General features: G+C 47.1%; 1 protein-coding gene across 1 annotated transcript; it reads left to right on the top strand.

Moving 5' to 3' along the window:
* Window positions 1-9,252: 9,252 nt before the first annotated feature.
* On the top strand, window positions 9,253-10,622 carry NKX2-8 (NK2 homeobox 8). The gene is given in 4 exon segments (XM_032624924.1): window positions 9,253-9,300; window positions 9,302-9,404; window positions 10,065-10,444; window positions 10,446-10,622. Coding segments are annotated over 4 exon segments (708 nt in total).
* The last annotated feature ends 5,187 nt before the right edge of the window (window positions 10,623-15,809 follow it).

Genomic DNA, 15,809 nt, shown 5'->3' with positions numbered 1-15,809 from the left:
CTCCCCAAGATGTATTATCATCACAGCAACGACTGCCACTATTAACTGAGCACCTACTAACTGTGGGTAAGCACTGTGCCGGGCGCTTCACACAAAGTATCTGTCATCACAACACACAAAGAAATTGTCACTTCCATTTTACTGATGAGGAAACGGAAGCTCCAAGAAATTTTACTTGATCTGGGTCACTCAGGTCTTACTGGGAGAGCCAGACTTCAAACCCAGGTCTGGTCCCGTCTCTCTAACCCCCAAATCTGGTGCATGTTGGAAAGAAAAATCAGGTTGCTTCTCCTACACTAGGCCTTCTGCTTGCCCAGATCAGCCTCAGCACTAGCTCAGTGCCTGGTGCTCATGACATAGACCACTGTATATTTGTGGATTACAACTTTCACAATATTTCTGCCTCCTGGGGGCCTTGCATGATAATAAAGCTGACTGTGTGGGCAGCCTTTCAGTAGGGAACAGGAGGGGTTATATATTTGTGTGATTCAACTGACTCTAGTTAGTGCTCACTTGAATTAACGGCCTCTAGACCACCAGGAGCGTGGCTGCTGACCACAGCTGCCGGAGTGCCTACCTCCTGCCTTTGGGTTATATTTGGAGGAAGAAAACTGGCTGTGGGTAAACGTGGGGCATGGAACAGGAATAAGACAATTCCGGACACCTCAGCTCCCTCCTGAGCAGGACTCTGGGTGGCTGGCGTGGCCTCTGGCTCCAGGTCTCTGTCTGTCAACGGAAGTGACTCGGATCCCCTTGGGTGGTCGCTCCCATGGCCATTATGCACGTGCGGCTTTCTCCCTGTTGACATTAGGGGATATGTCCCCACCTTCCCTTTGTTCCATCCTCGATTTAAGACCCATGTGTTCTCACTGGCTTTTAACTGGTTTTCAATCTATGTTCTTTGCTAGGGTGAGTTATCTTTTTCAAAAAATGCAACTTGCAAAGAGTGTCCGTGCCCCCAGTTACCATGGTTAAGCGGTTTGGAAACAAATTACAACTTAGACAAGATGAAATCACACTCCGCTAGTCACTGAGATGCTGCTAAAAAACAAATCACAGAGGATTCCTAGAAATTAGTCTCTGTTCCCTACAAGGACTTTTGAAATGCTGCAGGCCTTTGGGTCCCTTAATTGGCATCTGAACAAAACCACCCTTTCTCCTCTATAGGTCCCTGTGTGCTGCTCCAGAGGTGATAAAAACCCACTCCCTCCCACTGGCCTGCCCTTTACCAACCTCCAGCTGGTAGAAGCCAGGGCTGGTTGGAGATGGATGATCACCAAGCTGACACAGGCACTCACTCTCACTTTCTCCTCCCTTTGCCCAGCTGCTTCCACCTCCATTCACAGCAAGCATGTCGATTCACTTTTAGACGCTAGCAGTTTCTCCTCTATGCTGCCTGCCCTTTGGGAATGTTCTTGTGACCAATCAGCTGATGGGGGAATCAGGAACCTACTAGGACTGGAATAATAGAAAATCTCTAGGATTTGGCTTCTCTAGGATTTGCATAATAGAAAATGTCAATGAAAATGAGTGTATGTGATAAAAAGAGATATTCATGTACTTTTCCTAGTGGTTCTATAAAAGAAATGATTAAGATGATAATTCCTGAAACCTGGGTGGCTTTTATTTTATTTTTACTATAGAAGAAACCAGAGGACTAAATTCAGAAGACGTGACCTGCCAATTGTATTGTATAACCCCCTGGCTTCTGGCATCTGAGGTTTCACAAAGTTCATCACTTTTAATAGTCATTTTAATAATATGTAAGAAATAGAATGTCTAACTTTAGGCATACATATTATTTCTTTGATTTCCCCCCTCTAAATTTGTTTTACAGCCCAATCCTTTTGCTTAAGGAAAAAAGGTTTGTTTTTTTGTTCCTTCTTTCTTTTTTTAAAAGTAGCCAAAGCCAAAGAAGTAACTAAAATCCAATTGGATTTTCATTTCCATCCATTTCTTTTTTTTCTTTTTTTTTCTTTTTTTTCCCTCCGGTGGTCCTATCCAGTCTTTTTTTTCTCGAAGTTAACTTTATTTTTTTTAACTTTTAATTTTATATTGGAGTATAGTTGATTAACAGTGTTGTGTTAGTTTCAGTTGTACAACAAAGTGATTCCGTTATTTCAGTTATACATATACACGTATCTATTCTTTTTCAAGTTCTTTTCCCAATTTGGTTGTTACAGAGTATTGAGCAGAGTTCCCTGTGCTCTACATCCATTTCTTTCTCACACCACAAACCACCCAAACACACGCCTGCTCCATTGCCTAAGGCAAGAACTGAATTCCAATTACATATCCAAAGAAATGTGCAGCTCCTGATGCCATAGCCATCCAGGAATATATATCAAGCTAGTTTTTGTGAACTGCCTTGATTTACTGTGAAAAGCTGGTAAAGAAAACAAGCAATGGAAACACACTGTCAGCCACAGATGGTCTTTACAATTGGTTCACATGGACCATGGACTGAGGGAAGCTGGAAACAGACTTGATGGAAACTCTAAGGGAATGACTTGGGATTGGTTCTAAATTAAATGAGAACTTGACAAGCAGATGGAATTTTTAAAAATACAATACAATTTTTGTGAAGCACTGTTTTAAAAAATTTCTTCAGGTCCACGTTACAAAGCAAAATGTTATATTTTCGGGATCAATCAACCACAATTCAGGATAGATCTTGTTAAACAACCAAACAAAAAACTTGTTCAGTAGAAGAAATTTTTTCCTTTCAGTTAATTATAGCTCATAAGCAATTAAAAAATATAAACATATATTAAAGATGAAGTTCCTATCTGGGGATACTCAAGCTGTCATTAAATAATCATCTAAAAAGTGCAGCTTCACTAAACATAGTTATGTTAAATATACAGCATACATATTTTAGTATCAGAATCCCTTAGATAAAGTCATTTCTTCGTTGTTTCCTAACTTGAATAAGTCCAATTTATGGGTTTTAAGATTCAGAGAAAGACAAATAGAACAATAAATTTCTCAAGAAATTCTAAGCACCCTTCTTCATATCCTGTTGTTGAGATAAAGCCAAACCTAAAATGCCCCGCGTTGAGCTTTGTCATTTGTATATTTGTCTGATGGCTCCAGAGGTAGTTTCCATGGTAAGCTCCCTGTGTACAAGAAGCAGGGTGAGTGGAATGTCTCCTTCCAGTGAAGAACTTTTCACTGACAGTGATAAAGGCCAGGAACCTCCTTCACACAAATGATTGAAAAACAGAACACGAAGGACATTTTTATTTTGCTTTGTTTCCTTTGTGTGGTATGTGACTTCAGTGCAAATACCCATTTAATCAAGAATACAAAGACAGCCACCTTTGCTAGCTAAGGGATTTCCAGAGGATGCAGTAAACATATATAGCTCTTTTCCTTTTCTCATGAGGAAATTCCTGTGAGGTTGCCATTTCATTCTCCTGTTGTACACGTTTGCCTCCTCTTGGAAGAGGAAAAAGATGTTTTCCAAAGGAACATTTCAGAGTGAACTAAATCGAATCTGGAAAAACTTGAAATGCTTTAAAAGCTGACATTTATCTATTGTCATTTAAAAATATATGTAATTGACATAAAACATTGTATTAGTTTTAGGTGTATAATATAATGATTTGATATATGTATATATTGCAAAATGCCTACCAGAATAAGTTTAGTTAACAACCATCACCACACTTACAGATTTTTTTTCTTGAGGTAAGAACTTTTAAGAGCTATTCTCTTAGCAACTCTCAAATATACAAAACAGTACCGTTAACTGTAGTCTCCACATTGTACATTACATTCTCAGGATTCATTCATCTTAAACTGGAAGCTATTGTCATTAAGTTTTAGAAATATAAAGACCTTTGGGAAGAATATATAAGCCACTATTGATTGGGACTTTCTGGTTCAGGCATTTTTTTCTCTTTGAGCTGATGAGATCAAATTGAACCCGTAGCTCTAAGCTAGCACAGGCTCTTTCTCTTTCACCTTTTAATCATTCTTTTCTAACACCTTCTATTACAATAGACTCTCTTTCTCCTCTTTAGGCCCTCTTCATTCTCCTCTCTAATTTCTTCAATTCTAGGGATATCACAGTGTGTCTGCCTTCAAGTTTCTCCTTAAGCTTTGCTTCTTCTAGGTAATCTGTCCTGACTCAGGATGTGATAACAAGGGTGAGTCCACACTGTAAACATTCTCAAATGTATAAAACATAAAGTGATATTTTATTACTAATGTATCATTATCACTGATAAGAAAATGGAGTATTTGATTCTTTAGCCCTCTGAGAAACTGTGGTCCTTGTTTTCAGCAAATATTAAGATACTCCTCCAGAATAATAATTGGTTTAGTGTTCAAACTGCTGTCACATAAGACAAATAGTATCTCATCTTAATAATGCAACCCTTTTAAAATCCCAAAGCTAATCTCAGACAAAGTAAAGGTATATTAAAAGAGAGACCTCATTATAATGCTTGGATAATGTAAGGAAAAATAATAACAACTGGCTCGAACTGAAGCGCTGCCGGTTATAAGTATGCCCTGCAGGCAGGCCTCTGTGAGGTACTGGGGCAAGTATCAGAAAATATGTTCCTGGGGTTAGTCTACTTTGTCAGTGTCTGGGTGTGACATTGAATGTGACTTAGGGCCTGGACCCTTAAACACAGTAAGGATTCTGTATTATATAAATTTTAACTATATCAGTCAAGCAAAGGAGTATAAGTTGTTACCTTTTTAAAAAGAAAAGACTAGATAAAAATGAGAAGTTCAGCTCTGGACAAATAAGACTTGGCACCCTCCCCAAAGTGTATTATTATTTTTATTCTGACAGTTTACACTCCATGATACTCTTATACCATGGAAAGGCATGGGAAAGACCAGACATATTTAATAACCTAATAAACTAGCTGAAAAATAAAAAAGTTATTTGCTAGCTCTTTAAGAAATGGAGACTATATTTAATTAAATACATTTATTTTTTAATTCATTGAACCATTTTACCCCCTACATTTTTTTTATGTATATAACTAAACAACTAGATAAACATTTGGACAGAAAAACTTTTCTCCTAGAGATCAAGCACAACAACAAAAAAGTCCATGTAAAGTCAATATTTTAAGGAATTTAAGGTGGGATCTTTCAAATCTTGTCATTTGACATTAAACAATAAAATCTAAAGCCCATTTCAAAGATGTACTAAATTCCCAGTCTGAAAGTAACTGCTGTTCCCTGTCCCATGTATATATATCATCAGTACAACTAAGAAAGAATTGCAGCCAGGCCTGGACCACCGCCAAGCAATTGATTATTAACCATTAAAAGGGAAATGTTTACTTATTCACGGCAAGTAGTTTTCAGGAGGAAAGGCAAAGAGGTCTGATTTTAAATGCTGCCTTTTCTTTCCATCCTAAGGCCAATGAAGATCATTCACTTCTTCTTGGAAACGTCAAAAGCACATTTTTATTTTCCTTTTGCTATTTTAACCAGAATACTGATAAAAAGGGGAGAGTAGTTGCTGTGAGGCAAAGAAAAATGTCCTGGCAGTTGAGGGCCCTCCATCTATCAAGGGGAATTTGCAATGTTGCCTCTCTTCAAGACTGTATAGATTTGCAGGATTTTGTGAAACACTTAACCAAAATGGAAGGATTTAAAAGCAGAATGCAAGATACAGATGCAATCATTTTTTAAAAATCAAGATACTTTAGTTTTATTTCAGAATTTTCTAGTCTTAAATTCTCAAGCACGCAGCAGTGATGATTATCTTGGATAATACTTTTGAAAGGGTGATTAGTGCAGACTGCTTAAATATATTCACTATGGCACAGATGCCTTAAGATTAAAAACTCTTACTGGGATTGAGATGCACTACATCCAATTACAGGGAAACAAATACTTATCTAATTAAATAATAATATTCACAAGCTATGTTTCAAAATAAGTTCAAGTGTCCAGAGCACCAAACAATATTTTAAAACCTGGAAAGAATATCCAGGCAGATGTTTACCTGTGATTTGGAGGCAATTCATAGGCATATTTCTAATGTGTATAAAACTTAACATCTTGACTACCTTTTCTCTATTAACTCAATATCAAAATAATTTTCTCCTCCTACGTCTTTGAGCTTATTCAATGTGAAGAAGCAATTTTTAAAAAAGCACCTTTATCTAATAATTCTGGCTCTCCCCCCTTCTTTCCTGCATTTCTTCAGAAGGCATGGTTTAAATGGAACTAGCTCCTGGAGTCCCCAGGCTCTGGCTCTTGGAGATAATTTAGGTATAGTCCCAGAGCAGAGTTGAGAGGAAGACTGGATGAGTGTAGAGTCCACGATGAAGCAGGGAAGTTGCAGTGCTTTCCAGAACCAGAAGGTACAGAGTTTCCCTGGGACATTCAAAACACAGACTGGGGCCCAGGAACACTGTTCCCAGATTGGGGAAGGTGAGGCCAGAAGTAATATTTGGAGCTAATCCCAGACACAGGTCCTTCCTAGAGCACAACTGCAAGATGGGGGATGTATCTCCTCTTTGGTAGCCAAATACTAAGAGTAAAAGCAAATATTTGATGCTGAAGAGCTCTGCAAATATTTGATGCTGAAGAACTGAAGAGTGCCATTTACTTATTTCTACACATCAGTGTGGGCTTAGGATCTTAAATAGATTAAAAGGCTAAGAGAGGTCAGTCATTCCAGGAAAGACACTTCTTTTGCTTCTCCTGACTTGGTTCTCTTTCCAAAATTATCTACCCCCCACCAATCTTGTGGAGGGTCCTTCGGAAACTCAAAAGATGTCAGTCACATCCTCTTCTAGAACATTCTGGAGAGTGTGGAGCCAGAGTCCTGGGGATGAGAGGTCTAGAAGGGGAGGGAAGAGGAAGACCAAACTCTGCTGGTTAATACAATGAAGATGGTTTTAGAAAAATACCAGAGAGATGTAATCATAAAACTGGTAGGGTCCTTAGAAGTTAGTAAATCTATTCTCTTCTGTTTCAGATGAAAAAAAGAGCCCCAGAGTGATGAGGTGATTAGAGCTAGTTAGGGACCGAGCGGGGATGCCAAGTGACTCCCAGGCCAGAGCTCCTTCTAACCTGAGCCAGCCTCGAAGTTCAGTCCCGAATTTGGGAGTCTGTCCTAATACTCGCCTAGGACAGTCTCTGTCGGTGCCTTCCTTCCACCTCTCTCAGGAGACGGGCTGGCAGAGGTTGCCAGGCATCGGGCACCATCCAGAGAGAAGTCCACGAGGCCCTGCGCCGGTCTGTGACCTGCCCAACCTCTAGGACGCTGGAGCTTGGGTGCTGGGCACTGTGGGCACTGGGCTTCTGGCTTCTGCCGTCCCCCATCTACCCCCTGCTCCCTCCTCCGCCCCATATCAGAGAGGACAACCAAGTCATTTCAATTTAATCTTCTTTAAAAAGACATAACTAATAAATTTATTCCCGAGACCGCGGAGAGACGGCCAGCAGAGTCGATCGTGCTCCCAATCCCATTGAACCCCATTGAAAACCATGACAACACAGGACAAGCTCCGATTTATTCCGGAGCGCTAAAGCGCATTGTGAGCAGGCGTCAATCACGCATTATTTCGCACTGAACAAATGCAAAATCTTGACTGGAACAAATGCTTCCAACAGGTCCGGGACGTCGAGCTCCATTTCCCCTTTGTCCGCGGCCTAGCAGTTGGCCCGCATTGGGGTTGCCTCCGCCCGACCACCCAGCGCGCAGCACAGCCCCGGGCGCCTCGGGCACGCTTGACAGGGAGGCTGCTGGGGAGGTGCGCCGGGTCGGGCGGGGCAGCAGCAACTGCACGGGAGCCAGGTCCGAGTTCAGCTCAGGTGGAGCCAGGATTGCAGGGGCGGCCACCCAAGTGACGCGGCCCTCACCGAAATTCAACAACCTACTACCCGAACCACTGGCTGCAGGAGGAGAGGCCTCTGGAAGCGCGCTCTCTCAGCCCTCGTCTGAGGCGTGGCCACCACGAAGCCACGGGCCAACAAAACGTATCCATGCCCTGACAGGCTCCTGGCACTTTCTACCCGGATCATTTCTTCGGGTGGGGAACTAGAAGATGTCAGGAAACCCCGGGCAGGCAGTCTTTTCTGCCCGGCGGGCGCAGTCCTAATTCCCACAATCGGTCCCTTACCAGACCAGGCCGGGCAGCTTTGGCGGAGCAGAGAGCCCAAGTCACCCGAGGCCTGCATCTCCAGCCCCCAGCCTAACGCTGAGGCTACGGAACCCAGGCGTACAAGGGGCACCAGGGGACCTGGCGACGCCAAGGAGGCAGCGACGCCCTCGTAGGCCGCCCTTGGAAACGCCGCCGCCCATGGGGCCTAGAGGGGGGCCTGGCCCCGCAAAAGCCAGCCACCTGGCGGGAGGAGGAAAACGAGGCTAGTACTTGGGGAGAGAACAGTCTGGCCTAATTCCGCCTCCATTTTGCTGGTCTGGAGCAACCGGCGCCGAGCTGGGGCCCCCCGGATGCTGCCAGCCCTTCCCCAGCACCCCTGAAGTTGTGGGAGACGTCTGGGGTGTGGGAGGTTCCTAGCGGCCTTCAAAACCCTCGGCACAGACGCCGGCGGGGCCAAGCCACTCCTCTGTGCCCGCCTGAAACTTCTCGCCTCTGAATCCTCAGACGGGCCCAACCAAAAAGAAAAAGAGAGCCCGCCAGAGTTTAACGCCGTCTTGTAAATCACTTTCAGGATAATTGCGGGAAACGAACGCTCCAGCAAACAAGCTCGAGGAATAAAGCAAACAGGGAATAAATTCCTGGGTGCTCATAAACCCACCATGCCGCCCCCACCCCTTCCAGCGCCCCCGCAGGGCCAGGCCCGATGTCAGCTCCTGAGGAGGAGGGAAGCTGGGACCGGCGGTCCGGTGGCCAGCTGCTCGCCACCCCGGATGTTATTCTTTGGCAACAATCCCCATTATCTGTCCCCACTTTGGGCTAATCAGACAGAATCGCTAATGCGGAGGGCTGCTTCCTGCCGCCTCTGGGAGGTAACGGGGCGCCCGAGGGGCGGGGGACGGGGCGGGGCGGGGGCGAGGTGGCACCTTCCGGGCTCGCCGGGTCTTTGGTCACCGTACGCATTCAGGTACTTGACCTCGGGAGCCGGACCTCGCCCGGGTGGGAAGAGCTGTTTATATAACAGGGATTCCACGGTAGATGCCCTAATATCTCGGCAGCCAGTGCATGGCGTGCGCCTCTCACGCCCACCCATAGGAGCGGCGTCCCCGGCCGCCCCTCGGTTCCCAGCCTGCCCTGCCCCGCCTCCTTCCCCTCCTCGGCCATGGCTACCTCTGGACGCCTCGGCTTCACCGTGCGCAGTCTCCTGGACCTTACCGGAGCAGGACGCGCAGCACCTACGGAGCGGGAGCCCGAGCTACGCGCCCCCGGCCCCTACGCCACCTGGCTGGAAATCGGAGCGCGGCCACTACCCTTGTGAGTGAGCGGTGGATGGCGTGCAGGGGTGGAGGCGAGGGAAGTGGGGAGCGCAGAGCCAAGCCCCCGGCCCCGCGGGGCTGGGAAGCGGAAACCCCAGCCCACGGTCTGGGTTTCCCTCAGTGTCGGTCTGTCCCAGAGGCTCTGTCCCTCTTCAAACCCCTATCCAGTTGGCCATCTTGAGATCGGATCCCTGCGCCCGGGATTTGGGTTTCTGTTTCTAGGGGTCAGAATATTTAAATATTTAAGACACCGCCTTAAGTGCCTGAAACAGTGGCCACGTTCTCCCGGCCTCGGTTTGGGATGGGCAGTACTGGCGAGCCTGGATTCAGGGGCTTTGTAAACCTCGGCAAACCGCAGTGCAGTCGACCTGGAAGTGGCCCGTTTTGGTGAGGCAGCTTGCAGTGAATTCGTCTGCCAGCGCAGCGACCAGGGCCGACTTGTTTTAAACGCGGGGTGGGTTTCTTTGGGGGCGCGATCCAGGTTGTGGTGTAAAAGGTTATCGTATTCGGAGAGGTGGGTGTTCAGATATGGGCCCAGGGAAGGAAACGGCCTCATCCCAAAAGCCGCGGGCGAGTCGGTCGGCGCCCGCACGCGAGAGGCGGCCGGCCCGCAGAGGGGCCGGCGTCTCACCAGGCCGTGTCTCCTTTGCGTCCCTAGCCTCGGACGAGAGCAGCCCAGAGGCCAGCCCGCGGGACTCGTCGCAGCGGCCGTCCGCTCGGCCTGCGTCTCCGGGCTCGGACGCCGAGAAGAGGAAGAAGCGGCGGGTGCTGTTCTCCAAGGCGCAGACGCTGGAGTTGGAGCGGCGCTTCCGGCAGCAGCGCTACCTGTCAGCGCCAGAGCGCGAGCAGCTGGCGCGCCTGCTGCGCCTCACGCCCACGCAGGTCAAAATCTGGTTCCAGAACCATCGCTACAAGCTGAAGCGCGCGCGCGCGCCGGGAGCCGCGGAGGCGTCCGACTTGGCAGCGGCAGCCGAGGTTCGCGCCGCGCCCGGCCTGCTGCGTCGCGTGGTGGTGCCCGTGCTGGTGCGCGACGGGCAAACCGTGCGGCGCTAGTGGCGAGGTGGGCACGGCCGCCGCCCGGGACAAGAGCGGCGCGACCCCGGCAGCCGCCTGCCCTCTGCCAGGCTACACGGCCTTCGGTCCCGGCTCGGCGTTCGGCCTCTTCCCCGCCTACCAGCACTTAGCGCCCCCCGCTCTGGTCTCCTGGAACTGGTGAGGCAGCCGCGGGGCGCGGGCACCTGGGGCTACGCCGGACTTGGGGTGCGCTCTGCGGCCGAAGCAGGGATAGAGCCGGAGACCTGGAGCGCGTCCCGGGCCCCTCCTCCTTCGACGCGGGGGTCCCCTGCCCCGCCCTCATCAGCCAGCGCACCCGGAACTCTCGCCAAGATACCCCCTCTCCTCTTCCCTCGACCGCCAGACTCAGAGCTAGATTTTATTGCTTGAACCTTACTTGTGCATTTTAAAATAGCTATTTGTATGGGGAGCGACGTATTTTAAAAGAAATAGAGTATTTTTCCTCTTTGTGGTGCGAGAATAAAATGTGTAGGGGTGGGTCCCCCTGTGTGCCTGCCGGGAACGTAGGTGGGAGCTGTGCTCTCCCGACCAGAGTTCGGAGCGCCGGCCACTCCTTGACCGGCCAAGTTAAGGCCCCACCCCGAGCTGGGCCGAAGGGCAGAGATCGCAGTCCCCACACGGCTTTAGGAAGATACTGGGGGGAAGGGGGAAGGGAAAGCAGAGGCACCCCTGGGTACCTATTAGCGGGAGGTGGCTGTGCCCCCGAAGCGAGACGGAGGCCCCTCTGGGCTCCCGGAGCTGCTGGAGCTTCTAACACCAAAGGTCAACCGAGTCGGCCACGACAGGGCATAACGACGAGAGGGCGTAATGAGCTTCTCCCCTAGGATTCTCCGGAGAAGTGCCAGCGGGGCCCGGGCTGAGCGTGCTGCGCCGGGGAGCAGCCCAGGCCTGACTGCTAGCCACTCGTTTCCGGAGCGTGGCAGTGAGGTCTCAGGGATCCGAGGAGTATGCGGGGATCTTGTAACCCCCAGTTGAGCCTGCGCGTGCCTTCCCTTGGCTGGCAGCTGTGATTTTCTGCCTCTTCTTGGTGTAACACCCCGGCCAGGGTGGGATGGGGAGTGGATGACGTGTTGAAGAAATTAAAAGGTGGCGGGGAATGACCCAGTTCAGGGCTGCCAGCGGAGGGAGGACAGCCCTGGGGGCCTGACATAGGTGTGAGATCCGCTGGTCGGACTCATTTCACCCAGGGTCCCAGTGTACCCCCGGGTGGGGGACCTAGTGTTCTACTCTTCGGGCTTGTAACTGCTCTTCGCTTGGGTATCCCCTCGGTATCAGTAGCCGCAGGGCCTCCCATGCAGTGCAGTGGTCACTCTCTCAGAGAAGTGAGGACCTTCCTCTCTGCCAGCCACTGAAGGGAGAGTCGAGTGAAAAGAGCAGTCTTGGGTATCAGATCCAGGGGAGGGAGTAAGGGCTCGATGAGGTCTATGAGGAGTAGGCATTGGGTCTTTTTTTGGGCTTTAGCTTTCTGGTCCCAGGAGGAAATGGAGGAGGAGTAGGGGTTGGGTAGCTGAGGCAGTGTTATCACCTGGGATTTTGGGGGGTGGAGAGAGAAAGGAGGGCAGAGGGGGAAGGGAGAAGGGGTGTTTGGCTCTCAGCTGCTGGCCACCTTGCCTTCCATATGGATGCGGTTATCTTAGAAGAAATCTCGATCCTTAAACCTCCTTTTGTCTTGGGAACTGAAAAGGGCATTGTCAGGCCTGAAAAGGACCTAGACAAAATCCGCACTGTTCCGATTCAGGACTCTGTTTAATCAGTCCCTGGTGACAATGTAGTGGGTGTTAGGGTGGACAATAGTATCTTTTTAAACCTTGTGGCCTTCAGGAAGACAAAGGGCTTGAATTTCATGGGCTTACAACTTCAATTAGAACAGTGCCAGTGTGCCTGGAGATTATCAAATTTGTATCATAAAACCTCTTTCTAATAAATGATTGCTGGTGTGGGGAGCCTGGAGGTTGTAAGACATATATTGGAAACTGCCCTGGGGACTTCCCAGTTAGCCCTGGCAGAACAGATGGGAAAGAAAAGGAGGGAAAGATTTCTGAAGAAGGCCAGGCTCAGAATGTGTCCCTGCCGTTAGCTGCTGGGTGCTTGCCTCTTCCTTGCTCTCCCTCCTGAAGGGGTGTTCCTCCAAGAATGAAGGTAAAGATTTGTAGCTCGTTCTCTGCTATTGGTGGTGACAAAGACCTGAATATTATTGGAGAGAAAGTGCAAAATCCCACCTGTTCAGTTTCTGGCCTTTTCTTTCCTGGAGCTCCAGAGAAAGTAGGACTTGGGGTATGCAAAGCAGGGAGAGTCTATTAAATATGAGGTCCATAGGACTAAGGGATCTGGACTATGGAGAGACTCTTCCCAGGAGGCTCTTTGGGAGAGCATGTCCTCAACCAAATTCACCCAGAGGTCTAACCAATATGAAAGACCATTTTTTTGCTTTCCAGAGAGGTGGTCACAGCCATAGCAATCCAGCCTGTGTCCTGGGCAGGAGAAGGGCAGACATTTCTTACGGCATTAGCATCAGGATCCCTCATGTCTACACTGTTACCCACTTCCTTTTGCTCCTTTTCCTTTAAGCCCCTTCCTTTAGAGAGGAAAAGCCATAGGGGAGAGTTATTAATGTACTGCCATCACCACCCACACCGTTTTTGAGACTCAGGCTGTCATTTATCTTCTGTTCACACCTGTGATAAGCTGGAAATAATAAATGTCAATTTCCTTTCTGATGTCAAAGATCAGTTCCTCCAGGGCTCTGATGAGAGAAGCTAAACCCAAGGCCTCTCCCAGCAGCTGTGAGAACTGTTAGAATCTCCCTCCCCAGATGAGGACTATGTCATACCTGTCACCCATCACCAATATCACAAGGCAGATTCACACTCAGCAAACTTTTATTGAAACATACTGTGTTCCAGGCATTGTCCTAGGCACTTTCACAGCTGATCTCGCAGAAACCTTATGCATGGCATATATAACACACCCCATTTTGCAGATAAGAAACTGAGGCTCATGTGTAGGAGTGACTTGTGCAAAGCAGTTGTAAACCTCACAGAATGTTATCGTTGTCCCTCGGCTGCCCACATTTAAAGTCACCCTGTAAACTGCCATTAAAGCAGGCAATTGGAATCTTGATGTGGCAACAGCATGTATACTACCCAGCCATCATAAACTTGTCTTATGGATGGTCTGGAAGGATGGGAAAGCATGCTAAAAGTACTGTACATGGCTTAAGGCCACTCACAGAAACGGGATATCACAGTAGTTTGCTAACATTATTGATGTTCCTGTGTATGAGGGCGATATTCTAAATTTTTAAATTATATTAACTCATTCGATCTTCACAACAACCCATAAGATGGTACTACTGTTACCACTTTACAGATGAGGGAAACTGAAGGCCAGAGAGGTTATAAGTAGCTTGTCCAGGATCACACAGCTAGTAAGTGACAGAGAAGATCTGAACCCAAGCAGTCTAGCTCTAGATCTCATGCCTTTAACCACATGGTGGGAATTATTTCCCATTTTTTGTTTTATTTCTCCCAGTTGACAGTCTTGGTTACCTTACAGACACTTCTGTAAGAGACATGTTTGTTGTTTTGTTTTTGAGCAGTGTTATTAAAGGATTATATAAAATTTAGATTTTTAAAAAATATCTTCTGGGGATGTCCCTGGCGGTCCAGTGGTTAAAACTTCACCTTCCAATGCAGGGGGTGCAGGTTCAATCCCTGGTTGGGGAGCTAAGATCCCACATGCCTTGGGGCCAAAAAACCAAAACAGAAAACAGAAGCAATATTGTAACAAATTCAATAAAAACTTTAAAAATGGTCCACATCAAACAAACATCTTAAAAAAAATCTTCTGGATAAATTGACCCTTTATTCTTATGAAATATTTCCCTTTATTTCTAGGAATCCTTCCTAACTTTATGTTCATAGTGGTATAGATAGATACTCCAGCTTTCTTTTTTTTATATATATCTTTACTGGAGTATAATTGCTTTACAATGTTGTGTTAGTTTCTGCTGTACAACAAAGTGAATCAGCTATATGTATACATATATCCCCATATCTCCTCCCTCTTGAGCCACCCTCCCTATCCCACCCCTCTGTCACAAAGCATCGAGCTGATCTCCTTGTGCTATGCAACAGCTTTCCACTATCCATCCATTTTACATTTGGTAGTGTATATATGTCAATGGTACTCTCTCACTTGGTCCCAGCTTCCCTTCCCCCGCTGTGTCCTCAAGTCCGTTGTCTACGTCTATGTCTTTATTCTGCCCTGCCACTAGGTTCATCAGTATTGTTTTTTTAGATTCCATATATGTGTGTTAGCATACGGTATTTGTTTTCTTTTCTGACTTAACTTCACTCTGTATGGCAGAGTCTAGGTCCATCCACCTCATTACAAATAACCCAATTTCGTTCCTTTTTATGGCTAATATTCCATTGTATATATGTGCCACATCTTTATCCATTCACTTGTCGATGGACAGGTTGCTTTAGGTTGCTTTCATGTCCTGGCTATTGTAAATAGAGCTGCAATGAACATTGTGGTACATGGCTCTTTTTGAATTATGGTTTTCTCAGGGTATATGCCCAGTAGTGGGATTGTTGGGTCATACGGTAGTTCTCTTCTTAGTTTTTTAAGGAACCTCCATACTGTTCTCCATAGTGGCTGTATCAATTTACATTCCCACCAGCAGTGCAAGAGTGTTCCCTTTTCTCCACACCCTCTCCAGCATTTATCATTTGTAGATATTTTGATGATGGCCATTCTGACCGGTGTGAGATGATATCTCATTGTAGTTTTGATTGCGTTTCTCTAATGATTAGTGATGTTGAGGCATCTTTTCACGTGTTTGTTGGCAGAGAGGACATGTTTTTAGCATCTTTGTGTCTCTCGGTCTGTCTCTGCCCTTCTCTCCTCCCTCCCTCCTTCTCCATCTACCTACCATACCTCCAGCTTTGGGACACAGCCTCTGTGTTTCCCCTGTGTCTGTTTGTGTGCATTCTTGTTCAGCTCTCAATGAAACACACCTCTGCAGGTCACAATATTTTCCTGTGACTATCATTCCACCATTCTTCTTCCAGAAAAGCATTTGCTGCCACTTCGTTGACACCAATTGTCCACTGAGCGTTTGGTTGCTGCTGACTCTGATAAGCTCCTCTAAGCTTTCCCAGCCCCCAGGCCCAGATCCCTGGGGAACTTTATGACTTTGGCTTCTGTAGCCCTTTCCCCGGTCATCTTTTTCCTTCCTATGTCTCTAGTGTTATCTTTATTATTAAATATCATCCTCTTCATATTTTCTCTCTCTTCTTCTCTTGTAAACATTTTTACTTCA

Source organism: Phocoena sinus, chromosome 2 (assembly GCF_008692025.1).
Source record: "Phocoena sinus isolate mPhoSin1 chromosome 2, mPhoSin1.pri, whole genome shotgun sequence".
Lineage (NCBI taxonomy): Eukaryota > Metazoa > Chordata > Mammalia > Artiodactyla > Phocoenidae > Phocoena > Phocoena sinus.
The sequence above is the reverse complement of the archived record's forward strand: the minus strand, read 5'-3'. Positions and strand labels throughout refer to the sequence as shown.